Raw genomic sequence first — 19,145 nt, forward strand, 5'->3', positions numbered from 1 at the left:
GATGATGATCCCAAATTAGATGATAAATCTGAAGTTCCCAAATGTGATCATCAGAATCAGCAGGGAGTTTTAAAAATGAGAAATTTCTGGACCCAAGTATGTAGAGATTATGGAAATATCTATTTTGAGGAGTTTATTTCCTCATTTTCTCATAGTAAACATGGCTCAATTTTTATTATAAATATAGTACATGATAATTCAAACCAACAAAAGGGGAAAAACTAAAAGCAAACTATACTACATTGAAAATTACTCTTATTTTTGATGACCAGCCTTTTCAGCAACTTTTAATGCATATATACATACACACAACATTTTATGCCAATAGGATACTGAATATAGTTTTAAATGATCAGGGACAACTTTAAAATAATTAAGAGTTTTGTTTGGCAATGTGTACCTAAAGTGCAAAATTTTCAAGTTATAAAAGGATACAGTAGAAAGTGTACTGATACTATATTAATTGGTCAAAGACTCCTATAAAATGCAAATTAACTTTTTGGCCAACTCAATATATCCTATAGTTGGCTGTCTTTCTAACACTTATCATTTATAATAATTTGTGCATTTTAGCTGGGTTTCTATGTTGCTAACTGAAATGTGCCCGAATGACAGTTTTGTTTCTTCCTTTCTGATCTTTACGCCTTGGATTTCTTCTCCTTTCACCACCTGGAATTTACAAAACCACATTGTGGGCCACATGAGATAGTGACATCCTTGTCTTATTCATGAAGGTGGAGGAAGGGAGTTTTCCCACTGAAAATGATGTCAGCAGAGTGAATGTGATAGGCATCATTCATCAGGTTAGGGAAGTCCTCTTTTTCTCTAGTTTGTTAAGAGCTTTTGTTATGAAGAGGTATTGAAGTTAATCAAGTGCTTTTTTGCGTCTAGTGAGATCATCATACTGTTTTTCTCCCAAACAACACAAAGACCTCAGAGCAGTTTAATGGCAGTCATGCTTCTCATGGCTAACATGGTGTGTGGGTCAGTATCTTAGCTCTGTTGCTCCCTCATCCATCCATTTTAGTTCTTTGTTATCTCTTTTTTATTCTGATGTTTTCCTGTAAACCTTTAATTATATTTACACTTCTAATACATGACTTGTTACCTATAAACTATTCTAATCTCTGGATATTAAAAGATGAGGAAATCAGCATAATACATTTCACTCTCTTACATTGCTCTTCAATATTTACCGAATCATTTCTACACTGTTAATTTACAACATTTATCTTTTGCACTCTAAGATAATTCCTGCAGTTGTTTTAGTCCTAAAAATTAATTTAATGTTCACTATGTGTCCTTTTTTCAGTGTTTCCAATACATTCTTGCTTGCCTCAAGTTTGTTCTCTTTGAGATGGACTCAAAGAAAATTATAGCTTCTGAATTGTAATACAGTAAAACATACTATATATATATATATATATATATATATATATATATGTTGTTGTTAAGTTGCTAAGTAGTGTCCAATTCTTTTGTGATCCTGTGGACTACAGCCTGCCTGGCTCCTTTGTCCATGGGATGTCCCAGGTGGCTCAGCAGTAGAGTCTGCCTGAAATTCAGGCGATGCAGGTTCGATTCCTGGGTTGTGAAGATCTCTGGAGAATATTTCCTGCTGCCATTAGTGGTCTTTTCTTCAGGGATACCAAATTATTTATGTTTGAGCCCCCTTTTCTTCCATAACGCCCATTCAGTTTCTTACCCTTCTGATTCATTATTTCCTTTCTGCTTTGCTCATTTTTCTCAGTCCTGTCCTTCACGCTCCTCACTGTGTTCTCAGCAGTGTCCCTTTCCTTTGAACCCACGCAGACGTGCTTTCTGTAATGGACTCATTTTCTTCCTCTGCCCTTTTCCTCAGCTGAGTCTCGTTTCATTTCCCTCTATTGCTTCACTGGCTGTTCCTGGAGCTCTCACGTCTTACCAATGAGTTCTCCTTTCATTGAGGCTATTACTTAATCAGTTTTTGGAATTTATAGCAATAATGTTTGATGATAATTTTCAGCTTTTCCTTGGTAATATTTTTCTGGTGAGTTTTTTTTTTTTTCTTTACACTGGTCATTTGTTCTTGTCCCTTTCCTCCTTTTCCTATTGCAGTATATCTGTGTTGATCCTATACTAATTCTCTTTCTAAATTTATTACCAATTTTTAGCTGACACAGTTTTAATCATACCAACTGCTTCTATGTTTGTGTGGTAATAATAGGACTGTGTTGTGGGCTAACAGAAGTTTCCTTTAGTTCACAGTAAATTTGTTAAGATATGGGTTTATATATACCAGTGAGTTAATATTTATGTATTTTAAATTTACAGAAATATACATGTATGTTTTCCCATTATAAAAATTTTAATACAGGTAAATCCCACTCTGATCCCCTGTGGGCACTGCCACCATCAGTCTGATACATATTCGTTCAGATATTTTACTGCTTATACCAATGTCTACACAACTGCAAATATGAAAATATCACACAGTATATGTTTTGTCTATATTTTACATAAGCGTTAGGGAAAGCATTATGAGTATTGTATCATACCACATTTTTTTTAAGAAAAGCAGGCTATGTCTTCCATCTGTGTATGTATAACTCTCCTTATTTTTTCATTTAAATTGCAATGTAGCTTATGCAACTATTCCCCTACTGATTTAGATTATTTAAAAATTGTCATTTAGGACATTAAAGTTATTTCAAAATTGTCACTTTTAGAAAATATGCTATATCATTCATGAATATGCACGCAAGACCCCTCAATGAAATACTAGCAATCTATTTCAACAATATAAAAAGAGATTATACGCCATGATCAAAGATGATTTATCCTAGGAATTCAAGGTTGGTTCAACATATAAAAATCAACCAATGTAATTTATCTGAAAAAGGACAAAACACTTTTTCATTTCAATGGATACAGAGAAAGCATTTAGCAAAATTAATACTATTCCATGATGAAAATACTTAACAAACTAGGAATAAAAGGAAACTTCCTCAGCCTGATAAATAGCATTTATTAAAACCCCACAGCTAACATCAAACTTAATGGTAAAATATTTAATGGTTTCCCTTTAAGATCAGGAAGAAGAAAAGGATGTTCAGGAAATGATCTTGCCATTTCTATTCAACACTGCACTAAAAGTTCTCTCTCTGTCAATTAGGCAAGAAAAGGATTTTCAAAAGGCATCCAAATTGGAAAGGAAGAAGTAAAATTATCTCTATTTGCAGATTTCAAGACTTTATTTATCGAAAAATACTGGGGAAGCTATTAAAATCTGATAGAACAGGTTCAGCAGGTTGCAAGATATGAGATCAATAAAGGAGATCTAACCAGTCCATTCTAAAGGAGATCAATCATGGGTGTTCATTGGAAGGACTGATGCTAAAGCTGAAACTCCAATACTGTGGCCACCTCAGGCGACGAGTTGACTCACTGGAAAAGACTCTGATGCTGGGAGGGGTTGGGGGCGGGAGGAGAAGGGGACGACAGAGAATGAGATGGCTGGATGGCATCACCAGCTCGATGGACATGAGTTTGAGTGAACTCCGGGAGTTGGTGATGGACAGGGAGGCCTGGCATGCTGTGATTCATGGGGTCACGAAGAGTCAGACACGACTGAGCGACTGAACTGAACTGAATACAAAAATTAACTGTATTTGTATTCATTAGGGTTAAACATTTCCAAATGAAATTAAGAAAACCATTTGACTTAGTATCAAAAAGAACAAAACACTTAGGAATGAATTTAATAAAAGATGTACAAGATATCTATACCAAAGACTACAGAAACCTTGTTGAAAGATATTAAAGAAAATATAAATAAATGGAATGACACTACATGTTCACGGATCAGAAGACTTAACATTGTTAAGGTGGGAATACCTAAAAATCGATTTACAGATTAAACAAAATCCTTACTAAAATTCCAGCTTTTTTTTTTTTTTTGGCCAAAAATGACAAGGTGATTCTCAAATTTATATGCAAATGCAAGGGATCCAGAATAGCCAAAACGGTATTTAAAAAGAATAAAGTTGGAGGACTGACAGTTCTTGCTTTCAAAGTTCTAGTCAGCTCCTGTAATCAGGACAAAGTGGTACTAGCACAAGGACAGATATTTCAGTGATATACAACTGAGAATCTAGAAATAAGTCCTGTATTGATTCCTCAAGAATATTCAATGGAGAAAGAATATTATTTTCAACATTGGGATGACTGTATATCTACATACAAAGGAATGAAGAGGGACTTTTACCTCAAACTGTACATAAAAACCTAACTAAAATTGGTCATAGATCTAAATCTTAGAGATAAAACTATAAAATTCCTAGAAGAAAACATTGAAAGAAATCTTTGTACCCTTGGATTCAGTTCAGTTCAGTTCAGTCGCTCAGTTGTGTCTGACTCTTTGCGACCATGCCAGGCCTCCCTTCCATCACCAACTCCCGGAGTTCACTCAAACTCATGTCCACTAGTTTTTTAGATAGCAAAAGTGAAACTGTACAAGTCCCGGTATTCTTGTCTTTTGACGTACAGTGCTGACTCAAGAGTTAATGACTGGGAAATGTGAAGATGCAAAAATGAAGAATGGCTGTTGGGCTAGGGAACTGGTAACAATTCAGACTATAATTCTGCCACATAGCAGAATCACTGAACTCCCACTTCCCTGAATGACATAGATACAGGCTTGACACAGATTCCTAAGTTGTCTGGGAAACAGACCCCTCCAGATGAAAACTGCTTACCATAAGAACACAGACTCTAGATTGGTTGAAACCAGAAAATTGATGATGCTTGAAACTTCAACCTGATGCCAACCAACCCAAGAATTGTCCATAAGCTGATCATGCCCTGTTCCTTGAACACTGAAAAACTTCTCACCATCCCCTCCAGGGTGGGTCATACAGTCTTGAGGGAAGTAGCCCACTGTGGCCCCCTTTGCCTGGCAAAGCAGTAAAATCCACTCTTTTCTACTTCATCCAAAACTCTGGGTCTGCATTTCTATTCAGCACCAGTGAACAGAGGCTGAGTTTTGGCAACAACGCACAAGCAACAGAAGTAAAAAAAGAAAATGGATCATATTAAAATTTTAAACTTTGCGCTTCAAACGATACCATCAAGAAAGTGAAAAGGCAAACTCATACACTGGGAGAAAATATTTGCAAATCATTTTGATAAAAGAACTATGTCCAGAGTATATAAAGAAACCTTACAACTCAATAATAAAGTGGCAAATAATCCAATTTAAAAATGGGCAAAGGATTTTAATAGACATTTCTCCAAAGAAAATGCATGAAAGGCCAAAAGACACATGAAAAGAGTCTCAGCATCATTAGTAATTAAAGAAATAAAAATCAAAACAATGTGATACCACTTCATATCTACTAGAATACCTATAATAAAAATAATAAATAATAACAAGTACTGGAGAGAATGTGGAGAATTTGAACCCCTCACTTATTGCTAGTAGGAATGTAAAATGGTACAGGAATATTGGAAAAGAGTTTGATAGTTCCTCAAAACAGGAAAAATAGAACTACCATACAACCTACCAATTCTACTCCTATGTATTATATACCCAAGAAGAATGAAAAATATGTCCATACAAAAACTTATACACAAATGTTTATATCAGCATTATTCATTATAACCAAAAAAGCAGAAAAAACTCAAATGTCCACCAAGTAATGAATGTATTTTTACATTCACATTTTAAAAATATGAAATCCATTTTTACAATGGGTATGATTTAGCAAAAAAATATGAAACACTGATAGATGATACAATATGGAAGAGACTTGAAAATGCTCTACTAAATTACTAAGGCCAGTCACAAAGATCACATATTGTATGATGCCATTTATAGGAAATCTCCAGAACAGACAGACACAGAAAGTAGCTGCCTAGGGCTGGGGGAGGAGGAGGGAGACGGGGAATGACTGCTAATGGGTGTGGGGTTTCTTTCTGGGATGACTGTGGTCATGGCTGAAGAATGCTGTGCATTTACTAAAGCCCTTTGAATTGTACACCTTAAATGGATGAATTTTACGGTATGTGAATTAAACCTCTGCAAAAGCGCTAACAAATCATAAACTGCAATGAACAGCTTTGCACGTCTTTCTATGCATATATACAATGTCACACACACCAGCTGTGAGAATTGCTGGGTCAAACATACCTGCAGTCCAGTTCAGCTCAGTCGCTCAGTCCTGTCCGACTCTGCGACCCCATGGACACAGCACGCCAGGCCTCCTTGTCCATCTCCAACTCCTGGAGTTTACTCAGATTCATGTCTATTGAGTTGGTAATGCCATTCAACCATCTCATCCTCTATCGTCCCCTTCTCCTCTGCCTTCAATCTTTCCCAGCATCAGGGTCTTTTCAAATGAGTCAGCTCTTCGCATCAGGGGGCCAAAGTACTGTAGTTTCAGCTTCAGCATCAGTCCTTCCAATGAATATTCAGTACTAATTTCCTTTAGGATGGACTGGTTGGATCTCCTTGCAATCCAAGGGACTCTCAAGAGTCTTCTCCAACACCACAGTTCAAAAGCATCAAGTTTTCAGCACTCAGCTTTCTTTACGGTCCAACTCTCACGTCCATACATGACTACTGAAAAAACCATAGCTTTGACTAGATGGACGTTTGTTGGCAAAGTAACTTCTCTGCTTTTTAATAAGCTGTCTAGGTTGGTCATAACTTTTCTTTGAAGGAGCAAGTGTCTTTTGATTTCATGGCTGCAGTCACTGTCTGCAGTGATTTTGGATCCCATCTCCCCAAAATAAAGTCTCTCACTGTTTTCACTTTTTCCCCATCTATTTGCCATGAAGTGATAGGACCGGACGTCAGGACCTTAGTTTTATGAATGTTGAGTTTTAAGCCAACTTTTTCACTCTCTTCTTTCACTTTCATCAAGAGGCTCTTTAGTTCTTCTTCGTTTTCTGCCATAAGGGTGGTGTCATCTGCATATCTGAGGTTATTGATATTTCTCCCGGCAATCTTGATTCCAGCTTGTGCTTCATCCCAGTTCAGCATTTCTTATGATGTACTCTGCATATAAGTTAAATAAGCAGGGTGACAATATACAGACTTGAAGGATTCCTTCCCCAATTTGGAACCAGTGTATTGTTTCATGTCCAGTTCTGACTGTTGCTTCTTGACCTGCATACAGATTTCTCAGGAGGCAGGTAAGGTGGTCTGGTATTCCCATCTCTTTAAGAGTTTTCCAGTTTGTTGTGATTCACACAGTCAAAGGCTTTGGGATAGTCAATAAAGCAGAAGTAGATGTTTTTCTGGCACTCTTGCTTTTTCTGTGATGCTGGCAATTTGATCTCTGGTTCCTCTGCCTTTTCTAAATCCAGCTTGAACATCTGAAAGTTCATGATTCATGTACTGTTAAAGCCTGGCTTGGAGAATTTTGAGCATGACTTTGCTAGCATGTGTGATGAGAGCAATTGTGCAGTAGTTTAAGCATTCTTTTGCCTTTCTTTGGGACTGGAATGAAAACTGACTTTTTCCAGTCCTGTGGACACTGCTGCATTTTCCAAATTTGCTGGCATATTGAGTGCAGCACTTTCACAGCATCATCTTTTAGGATATGAAATAGCTCAACTGGAATTTCATCACCTCCACTAGTTTTGTTCATAGTGATGCTTCCCAAGGCCCACTTGACTTCACAATCCAAGATGTCTGGCTCTAGGTGAGTGATCCCACCATCATGATTATCTGGGTCATGAAGATCTTTTTTGTACAGTTCTTCTGTGTATTCTTGCCACCTCTTCTTAATATCTTCTGCTTCTGTTAGGTCCATATAATTTCTGTCCTTTATTGTGCCCATCTTTGCATGAAAAGTTCCCTTCGTATCTCTAATTTTCTTAAAGAGATCTCTAGTCTTTCCCATTCTATTGTTTTCCTTTACTTCTTGGCATTGATCACTGAGGAAGGCTTTCTTCTCTCTCCTTGCTGTTCTTTGAAACTCTGCCTTCAGATGGGCATATCTTTCCTTTTCTCCTTTGCCTTTCAGTTCTCTTCTTTTCTCAGCTATCTGTAAGGCCTCTTCAGACAACCGTTTTGCCTTTTTGTATTTCTTTTTCTTAGGGATGGTCTTCATCTTGGCCTCCTGCACAATGTCACAAACCTCCATCCATAGTTCTTCAGGCACTCTATCAGATCTAATCCCTTGAATCTATTTGTCACTTCCACTGTATAATCATAAGGGATTTGATTTAGGTCCTACTTGAATGGTCTAGTGGTTTTCCCTACTTTCTTCAATTTAAGTCTGAATTTGGCAATAAGGAGTCCATGATCCCGGTCTTGTTTTTGCTGATTGTATGGAGCTTCTCCATCTTTGGCTGCAAAGAATATAATCAATCTGATTTTAGTATTGACCATCTGGTGATGTCCATGTGTAGAGTCTTCTCTTGTGTTGCTGGATGAGGGTGTTTGCTATGACCAGTGTGTTCTCTTGGCAAAACTCTATTAACCTTTGCCCTGCTTCATTCCATACTCCAAGGCCAGATTTGCCTGTTACTCCAGGTATTTCTTGACTTCCCACTTTTGCATTCCAGTCCCCTATAATGAAAAGGATATCTTTTTTTGGGTGTTATTTCTAGAAGGTCTTGTAGGTCTTCATTGAACCGCTGAACTATTCAACCGTTCAATATACATGCAAATTGAGTAACCATTCAACATACATGCAAATTGAGTATTTCTTAAGTAAAAGTTACTGCTTTGTGCTAAGTTCTAGGACTGTTTCCAAGAAGTCAGCTTTAGAGAAGGAAGCTTGTTTTCTAATTGCACATCATTACCACTGTGGGAAAGTGTAAAGATTGACTTTTTCTATAGATCAAAAGTGATCAGATATTGACAGTTTTAGCCTAAAACTAAAAATAACCAAACCTAGAATGTCTTGACTCACCTGCATTCTAAATCTGTCTACTGAAAGAATATACATGCAGTTTAAATGCTAAATGTACATTAAATTGCTCTCCATAATGGTTTAACTAATATAGAAGTTAGTTAATTCTATAGAAGAATACATGTTGGTTCACATGTTTAGATACTTGATATTATCAGTCCTCTCGATATTTGCGAGTCTAAAATGTGAAAAAGTATGATATAGATGTAATTTGCATTTCCCTCATTATCAGTGTGGCTCTGCATCTTAGCACATACTTATTGGTCATTTGTGTTTACTCTTCAGTTAACTACCTTATTCATAAGTGCTGTCCGTTCTCCTACTGGCTTGTTGCTTTTATTTGATAAGCAAGAGCCTTGAAAATATATTTTATATCTATTAATGTGTATTGAATATATTTTGGACTGAAACTCTTAACTAGACTTGCATACATTTTTTTCTGTCTGTCATTTGTCATTTCTTTATGTATGGTGCTTTTTATTCCAAGGTTTTAATTTGATAGTCATAGTTTTAATAATTGAGATCTCCTTTTTGTTTTCTGATTGCTTCTTCTCACGGCACTCTGTACTGGTTTTATGAGTAAAATCACTTCTCAAATATTTCTCAGAATAGTTATTAGAGATCTGAAACTTCTAATATTTGAGTTTTCTCGTTTTTCAAATTTCAGTTATCTTGGTCTCTCCCATTTGTTGCAGACTCTTCTGAGAAGGATGCCACAGATGAATTGCCTCTACATACAGGAACCTCTTTATCTGCAGCGTAAATTTCTGTCGTTTTAGCTACCTGCAGTTAATTGTAGTATAAAAATATTAAATGAAAAATTCCAGAAATAACAATATGTTTAAAATTGAATGCCATTGATGAAATCTCACGCAGTCCCACTCTGTCCTGCCCAGAACGTGAATTATCCCTTTGTTAACTGTAACCTGCCTATTAGTCCCTTAGTAGCCATCTTTTATTAGACTGACTGTCATGGTTTCAGAACAGTCAAATGATCTTTATTTTACTTTATAATGGCCCCAAGGCACCAGAGTAGTGATGCTGGCAATTTGCACATGCCAAAGAGAAGCTGTAAAGTTCTTCTTTAAGTGAAAAAGTGGAAGTTCTAGACTTAACAAAGGAAAAAAAAAATCATATGCTTAGGTTGCTAATATCTATGGTAAGGATGAATCTTCCATTTATAAAACTGTGCACATGGTTAAAAGAAATTTGCTGTCACATCTCAAACTGCACAAGTTTACGGCCACAGTGCATGCTAAGTGCTTAATTAAGGTGGAAAAGGCATTGAATTTGTACAGTAAGATATTTTGAGACAGAAAAACCACATTTACATAGTTAGTATTACAGGATAGTATTGTAATTGTTCTATTTTATTATTAGTTATTTTAATCTCTTACTGTGCCTAATTTATATGTTAGACTTTATCTCAGGTTGTGTATTTGTAGGTGAAAAAAGCATAGTATTGGGATGACCAAAAAATTCATTTGGGTTTTTCCATAAGATGTTATATAGAAACGTGAAGGAACTTTTTGGCCAACCCAATATATATAGGGCCCCATACCATTTATGCTTTCAGTCACCCACTGGGGGTGTTGAAAGGTACCCCCCGTGGATAAGGGGGTCTACTGTACATGGATGGTGTTTGCTGTTTATCAGGACTGGCTTTCAGTTACGGGTCAGGGAATGATGTCACATGTTGGCAACCAAAATACCGGAAGGCAGAGTTCTCTATAGGTGCTGTGTCCTGGGGCTGGCCACCAAATATTGTCAGGTCTCTCTCTGGAATCATGGTAGGAATGCATTTCCTTGACCTCTTAAAATTAGGTGACCACGTAACTTATTTTGACCCTTAAAATGTGAGTGACAGTGGTGTGTATAAGAGTATCAGGACCTGCTCTGCCGTGTTCCCTTTTTCCTCCAAGGTAACTGTGGCAGTGTGTGTTTTGCTTGTTGGCTTGTTTACTAGATCTAAACCAAATCTATTTATTCTTATTCAAACAACATATGAACATCTACTTAATATGAGCTTGCTCTTCCTAGACCTCTTACTAAGTTCCTGCTCATTCCTTTTAAGGTGATCATGAGAAGCCAAGGAGATAAACCTGTGTTCAACCAGCCATCCTAGATGGAAAGTTTAGTGGAGCCCTTGAGTGAACTCTGGGAGTTGGTGATGGACAGGGAGGCCTGGCGTGCTGTGATTCATGGGGTCGCAGAGAGTCGGACACGACTGAGCGACTGAACTGAACTGGAGTCTTGATAGCAAATATTTTGTCATTGTTACTAAAGATCCAGTCTTGGATGCCTACAAATAAATGTTTGATGCTTAGGAAGACTTCACAGATGTTAACACAGTCTGGTATGAGTTGTCTGCTTCCTGTGCCCTGATCCTCCCTGATTACCAGGCAGGATGACTTCTTGAACCAGGTGGGGGTATGGACCTACAAGTGATCCCCTCCAACCACCTCTCACTTAAGGCAGCAGCACCAACTTGCAGGCACAGCCCCTCCACTTTCTAGGCCTTTCAGTGTATTGTTGTTGAATAGTCACTAAGTTGAGTCTGACTCTTTGAGACCCCATAGACTATGGACAACCAGGCCCCTCTGTCCATGGGATTTCCCAGGCAAGAATACTGGAGTGGGTTGCCATTTCTTTCCCCAGGAGATCTTCCCAATCCAGGGATCGAACCCACGTCTCCTGCATTCTTTACCACTGAGCCTTGTAGTATGAGGCAAGGTTTTTTGATTAAAAACAGTTTTTGCTTCAGGAATGCAAAAAAAAAAAAAAACACCTTTAAGGATCACAGCAATAGATTTTATATCACAAATCTCTCTCAGAGAAAAGTATTCCTTCTTGGGGAGTTTGAAGACTCATTGGATTCCAGGCATAGAAGATAGTGAAGTGTCAAAAATGAACAAAAAATTGTTCAGGGTTGGTGGTGATTAAAACCTTTTTTGGAGAAATTTCCATTTGAATCATTAAACTGACCTGGTAACAAGATCTCCGAAAATTGCTGCTGTTACATGGACTTTTCCTATTTTTGTGCCTAACAAATCTTGGTGTTAGCATCACCAGCAGAACCAAAGGCAACAGACATATTTGCTGAGGTCCAAATCAGTTAAATTTCTACATTCCACAGCAAGGGGCATCTGCACTAAGTGTGCGCTCCAGCCTATTTTTAAGCTTAGATTTGGCACATGTAGCAACACTGAAAAGGCATCTGTTTCCTTTCCTTTCTCAAGTATCCTAGTGGACAGAGGCTGATGGGGAGTAAAGAGCTCAGGGCAGACACACAATGCATTTGTGTCTGAATAAAGGCAATCCTTGAATAATGGGGCAGGGCATTGCTGTGCTTGGGCTCTGCTAACTTTTCCTTCTGAGACGAGCTTCTCTGCTCATGACATGGAGTAATGAAATAATGAAAGAGAAAATCCCTGAAGTGAGAAGCAGGGCCTCTGTCCACAAACCAAAGAAACCATCTCTCATGCACTGTCCCCGACAGAGCCCAAAGCCCATCCCGAGGTTGGCATGAAGAGTGACCAGCAACGGAATGAGTCCCATCACCAAGCCCCAAAGCACCTTGTCATCCCTCATACCAGATGTCTCCTCTCTGCAGATGCCAGATATCACTGTGTTGATGGTGAGAAAGGGGGGGTGGTTTACTCCAGGAATTCACAAGATCGAGTCACACTTTAGGGGAGACAGCAAGACTATCTTTACTTTAATTTTCCATTCTAGTCTCTGCCATTAAGCAGGAGAAATCTGGTTCGAGGGACACAATTTGGTGTCATGAGGAAGCCATGGATAAAAGTTAACACTGTTGCCATTATTCTAGGAGAACACGTAATTTTTGCCATAAGGACAAGTAGTCAGGAGGAACTTCAAAATGATGCTGACCTTAAAATGATGTTGATCTTAAACCTGCCTCAAATTCTCTGAGTAATTAATATCACCAGGCTATAAGCACATTTCCCTGCAAAATACCTTTTGTCTGAACTTTACACGCAAATGATTTAGATCATATTTTCCCTTGTTACAGGTTTCAGCAGCATTAACTTTCTTTGGAAGAAAACCACTGAGTTGATAAGGTGCCATGATGGAACAGAGGTAATACCCTGGCTACGTGGATTGGGACACTTTCAAACGATTGTATCAAACACGTACAAAAAAAAAAAAAATCAAAGTGTTTTTTCTTTTGGGGGGGTAATAATCTTTAAAAATGCATGGGGAGGCATTTGTGTAAGTTTCTAGTTTTTGCTGTTTACAAAAGTTGTTTATCAGAGTATTACTGTCTTTATGTTTATTCCTAATGCTTTCTCTGGTTTCAGCTGAAAATGAATTGGGAAGCCCAGGAGTCTGGCTAATCTTCTGGCTCAGTTCTCAGAATGTGAGGTCAGTGTAGGTTGGCCAAACAAGACCATGGCCTTTATCTCCAGCACGAAGACCAGGAGGGTCTTGTCAAGTGTTCTCTGCCTTTTGGGAAGCCCAACTATGTAATATGGAAACTTCCATTCTCTGGCAAATCTTAGCATTTTCTGCCAAAGTGCCAGGTGAGATTGAGGAAAGTGAAGACGTGTCCCCAGCACACTGACATGTGTTTCTGTACAGCCCCTAATCTGATGAATCTTTATCTTTTATAGACTTAGAATTGGTTTTATTCTATAGCTTTTCTTGTAGGTCATCAGTCTTATACATCAATTACACATAAGCGATATGTGTTTATCTATGGCTTCATACATGACTCACTCCCACTGACTCTATTTAGCAAACATTCAGCCACACAAGCGAGGTAAGAGCCCCACACCCAGCTTATCACCACTAGTTCTGCTCAGAATAGCCGGAATCTTACATGAGAAACACCTGGGAACGGCCTTTGCCATCACACATGTGGACACTGTGGTACAAAGATTATTCCTGACTGAGAAAAAGAAATACATAGTAATTGGTTTACATGCATATTGCAGGAACTGATACTACAGTTCAGAGTCAGTGCTGAGAAGTGGCCTATGTCGCTATCACTCAGTGGTAAATTTCCCCAGGGAACCTCCACACCCCACACCTAGACATGCTCAGAACTTGGCACGACGTACAGGTCCTAAAGGTAATTACTGAACAGACATGTGACATGTGGATCTATCCACATTCAATAGGGATAGATCACGTCCCTCTCCTGTTTAAGAACTGACAGTTTGAGAGGGTTCTCTTCAAGAACACCGTGCAAAGGGATTCAGAGCCTGTGGGGCATCATGGCCAGATCCTGGTGGGGACTTGAGTCCAGAGATGTCCTGGACTGGGTGTCCATGGACATCAGTCACCTTTCAAGTGTCAGGGAGCAGCATGGAATAACGTGAAAAGGACAATTTAATGAATGAAATGAAAGCATCCTATCAAGAACTTTCAAGTTGCTAAATTAGGAAAAGCTCAGCTGTTTCAACTCAATCCAAGGCTTGTGCATTCTGAAGCCTATCCATCAGAAAAGTAATATGATAGCCAATTCAAGTGGATTCCCCTAGAGCCAAGTGGCCCAAGACTCTTCTGTTCAAAGTCGTAAGGCAAGAGGCCAGAGAGCAATAGAACACTCAGCTCAGGATACTGCACTGGGACCTCGCCAGGACACCCGAGGGGGGCATCCTGGGGGCGTGGACACTCTCCCTGTGTAGGTCTGTTCAGGGTCCTCAGCTCAAGTATGTGGGTTAAGGACCCAGAAGAGTTCAGGCAAGGGTCAGGACTTCATATAATTGGGCAAAAATCCTGCATTTGATTCCGCTTTATCTTTTTGGGTACGGTATTTTCTTTGATATTCACCCTCAGGGTGATAAGCATTCCTCCTCTCTCCTGTCTTTAGAATTGGGCAGAGATGAAAGTTACCTTCGTATCTAAACTGACAGGATTCTGAATTCATCCAGCCGCCCTTGGAGTCACCTAGATGTTACACGACCCGGGGGCTTTATGCCATTTCCAAGCTGGGTTTTTCCTGCAGCCTGAAATGTCCTTCCCAGACCTCCACTGTCATTTAATTCCTACTTGTCCTTTAGGGTGTGGGGGCCACCCTCATCTGTCTGCAGGGCTGGGCAAGGAGCCCCAGCAGGACTTAGGGCCCCATGGTACCCCTAGAGCCGAGTGGAGCTCCCTCCACCTCACATGTGGGCTCAAGCTGTTTGCCCGAGGATCCCTTCCCTTGACTGTGACCAACTCAGATAACTTTTATTTCTGCAGCTCAGGCTTAAAATGCAGCAGTGCTGAACGAATGTTCATAGGGTCATGGGTGACCGTGTGCAGCATCTCTCGTACGCACATTCCACAACGTCAGACCTGGATTACAGGTTTGTGTCTGATGAAACTTGAATTAGATAGCGACTCATCCATGCGTGAGTGAGCATCCTGCACATATCTTTGGTAAACAGAATCCACACTGACACGAGCTGATGTTCACAGACTCCAATCCCTAGGATTTGTTAAAGAAAGCTTTAGACTTCAAAATGAAGGTGTAACATTTGGCAAGCATTCAGGATAGAGCTTTTAGAGCTGGGTGAAGCTAACTGAGCTTATCTTTCTCTGAAGGTTTGCTAAGACTTCAGTGAAGGAGCACTAAGTCGCATGTCAGGGTGGGGACCGCTCTCCTCCAGAGGCTTCCAGTCCACCTGCCTTCTGCGTGTGCAGGGGGCCAGGCACAGGCTGGGGTGGAGAATGGGAGGAGCAGAGAAGGACGCTGCTGTCATAGGAGGAATGGATGTGCTCGTGCCAAGACCAAAGGCCAACAAGTGCGTTATAGCCTGGGGGAAAAGACAGTGAGTGCCTCTGTCCTGATCTAAGCTGTCTTGAGGTCGGCAGCTCTATGGCGCACAGTGGTCGTTTACAAAGGACTATGGTGGAACCTTCCTTAGGGCTCTAAGAACTCCCTGGGGGCAGAAGTGGGCACGGCTGTGCTCCACCGCCTTCTGTAGAATGGAGCAATTGCACAGTTCAGCTTACTGGAGCTCAGTACAACATTCTGTTTAAATAAAGGGTTCTAATGTTGACTTAAAAAAAAAAAGTCAATAATAAACACTTGCCAGCTGCTGAGGTCTGTTCTTAAGCACCCTTCCTGCTCAGGTGCAGCAGGAGGCAAGGTCAGTCTCATAGCAAACTGGAGCTGGAGTCCAAATAGGGAAAGTGGCACCAGACAGAACAGAGAGCGGATGTCCCCAAAAGTGTGGAGCACTGCTGTCCGAGAGAATTTTCTGCAAGGAAGGAGCACTTCACTCTCAGTGATTTTCAATGCGGGAGCCCCCTGTCACACGTGGCAACGGGGCATTGAAATGTGGCTCACGGGACTGAGGACTGAAGTTTTATGTTGGTTTAATTTAAATTAATTATATTTAAAATCTGAATGGATGTCGGTGGCCTGTGGCGACTGCGCTGGATGGTGCAGCTTTGGCGGGGGCGCCTCCCCCACACTGACTCGTGCCAGCAGCAGCTTCTTTGGCTTTCGTCATAGCCGGGCAGGAGGCAGAGGTTCCCTCAAGAGGCCTGTCCCACAGCCTGGGCACCCATCTTCAAAGTCCGGAAACCAGCCCTTACTGAGCCCGAAGTGTAACTCTCACTTGCGTGTGGCTCTGGTTTGGCTGTCAGGATTCTGCAGAGTGTCTATGCAGCAGGAGTCCTTTCCATGAGGTGTCTAGAAGCAGCCTTTGCTCCAGACCGGGGCTCCTGTCCCAATAGAGAAAGGGGGCCATGCATGGACTCTCCTCTCTGCTCACTCTGTGGGACGGGGGAACAACTGTGATCCTGTCCCTGTACCAGGGAAACACGCCTGAAACGCCTCCATCCAAAGCAGCTCTGGGAATTAGAAGCTTCTCAGCTCAGCTCCACTCAGTGAGTTATCCTGGTGCCGTCATCCTCAGCGGTGTCAGGGGAAGGGACACTCACTCACCCCCCAAGTGACTTGCCTGCCTCGTGCTCCTCTCATTGAGGGGTGTTGAGCAGCTACTTCCCTGGACATTGTAAGTTGGAAGCCACCAGGCGGACAATCAGAAACTCTCCCACCTCTGGGCAAGGCAGCCCACAGGCTGTGAAGACGGTTCCAGGGGAAAGACTGTGCCGCCCATCAGCTGAACCCTGCGACATCTCCCGGCCCGGAGCGGGGTCCGGGCTACATTTGAGACGTGGGAGTCACAGGGACTCTGCAGTCCCAGACAGCAGCCTCATCGCAGATGTCCCAGAACGTGGGGCTTCACGCGTGTTTAGGGATGTGTGTAAATGCTATCCTTTTACTGACGGAAAATTCAGAGACAAAGAAGAACCTCATCATTTTACATCGGTAAAAACGATGTGGCCAAGTGTCTTTGTTGTCGCCTTTGTACGTGGGACAGACAAGCCGGTACGTGCTGTGAGGGGGTCGGGGCAGGGGGGGCCGGCAAGGCTGGTGGGACAGGGAGTCACTGCATGAGAACGGACCTCGGGGGCCAAACTCAGCACTGGGCAGACTACTCACATCAAAAAAACTAAACATGTCATTCTGGCTATAATGTTTTTCTCTGCCTTTCAGAAGTCCTAAGACTAAAGTGCAGGGTGCCCTAAATACTATTGTGGGTACATGCTCAGTCACTCAGTTGTGTCCAGTTCTTTGCAACTCCATGGACTGTAGCCCACCAAGCTCCTAAGCTCCTCCGTCCATGGGGATTCTCCAGGCAAGAATACTGGAGTGGATTGCCATTTCCTTCTCCAGGGGTATCTTCCCAACCCAGGGATTGAACCTGCATCTCTTGCAGTGACAGGAAGATTCTTTACTGCTGTGCCACCTGGGAAGCCCCCCTAACTATTATTAACTAGTCCTTACATGTAAGATGCAAGGAAGGCAAGTGATCATTGACTTTGGGCAAGAGAGTATCCAATAAGATTGGCTTTGGGGCAATAAAATGCACAGCACTTGTAAGCTGTCCAGTTGCTGCAGCAACACTTTGGGGCCCGTGCGCACCCGTCCGCTCTCAGTGGCCGGGGTCACCTTTCCCCAGGCCCGAGCTCACCTGTGCCCCGAGCGTGGCTGAAGTCGCCCTTGACCACGCGGCAAGTCTTGCCGTCCCCGCTGCAGACCCCACACCGGTCTTCTTTGGCCGCAGACCCGATGATGCCATCACAGCCGATTTTCTAAACAAGCAGAGTGCTGGGTTATTCTGAGAGTAGCACTCAGAGGCACACCCTGCAGGGCTGACTCTCTGTGAGGCCCAGCAGGCTGGCGCGGGAGGGCTCACAACACCTTCAGAGGCCCAAGCAAATATTTGAAAACCAGGAGAGAAAAAGAACACAATCCAGCTGGTGTCACATTTGCCCTTACACCACATAGTCATCAAATACGTGTGTTAGCGTCTGTTAGGGAGGAGGGATCTGTGAAGACCCAGGGGCCTGGAACGCACACCGAGGCCCGGGCCAGGCCCTTCCAGAGCCACCCAAGGTGGGGCCGTGGGGAGAAGGGAAGCCAACTCCCACACCTCCAGGCGTGGCCACAGTTTCACACGACCCATGTTCCCCTGGGAGCTGCGTGAGTCCATGATTCTACCTCAGCTGGAATAGCCAACAGTCTCAGAAGACACGACAGACACCATAGTGACTTTTCTGCTGGGGTCGGGAAGCCCAGAGCTCACTCGGGCTGGCTGGGCATGAGCCCCTAGTCCTCAGTAAGGGGGATTTAGCCCAAGAAGATACCCTGCTGCTCAGATTTTTTCAAGGAGGCCTGTTTGAGGGCAGCAGAGGGTTGCCCTGACCCTGGCTGGCTCCAGGGAAGCACAGTCAGTTCATAAAAAGTAGGAAAAGGTTGTGAATTCCTGTTTCTCCTTAAAAAAAAAAAAAAAAAGAGACTTCTATGGTCTGCAAAATAACATACCTGAGTTTATGTTACGGTAAACACTGGTGTGTTTAATTATTTGCTAGTTAAACTGCTAAAATGTCTCTCCACCCTCCTCCCCTGGAGTAAAGAATTTCAGAACAAGAACTGGGTCTCCACTGCCCTGTACCCTGCATTAGGCTGGGAAGGGTTCTAATCCAGACAAGCCAGGCCCAGGTGACTGAACCCTTTCCTCCCTCCATGTCCCTGCTCCCATGGGGGCACGGAGTAGAGTCAGCTGCACCGCAAACCTCCCGGAGGCGAAGGCTTGGCCCTGCAGCTCACCGACTGAACCAGAACCCTCTGATTCATAAGGGCAATGATTCTTAAACACCAAGGTGCATCTACCTCACCAGGAGGGCCGTGAAAACACAGATGCAGGA

The 19,145-nt window shown here is 41.8% G+C and overlaps 1 protein-coding gene across 1 annotated transcript in view; it reads right to left on the minus strand.

Moving 5' to 3' along the window:
• ADAMTS17 (ADAM metallopeptidase with thrombospondin type 1 motif 17) overlaps nucleotides 1-19,145 on the minus strand; it is a 401,986-nt gene that overhangs the window by 87,406 nt on the left and 295,435 nt on the right. The window contains exon 15 of the mRNA XM_055417694.2: nucleotides 17,909-18,029. Coding sequence (XP_055273669.2) covers nucleotides 17,909-18,029 — 121 coding nt within the window. The remainder of the gene's footprint in view (nucleotides 1-17,908; nucleotides 18,030-19,145) is intronic.

Source organism: Moschus berezovskii, chromosome 21 (genome assembly GCF_049115385.1).
Source record: "Moschus berezovskii isolate FMDL1 chromosome 21, NW_MosBer_1.0, whole genome shotgun sequence".
Taxonomy (NCBI): domain Eukaryota; kingdom Metazoa; phylum Chordata; class Mammalia; order Artiodactyla; family Moschidae; genus Moschus; species Moschus berezovskii.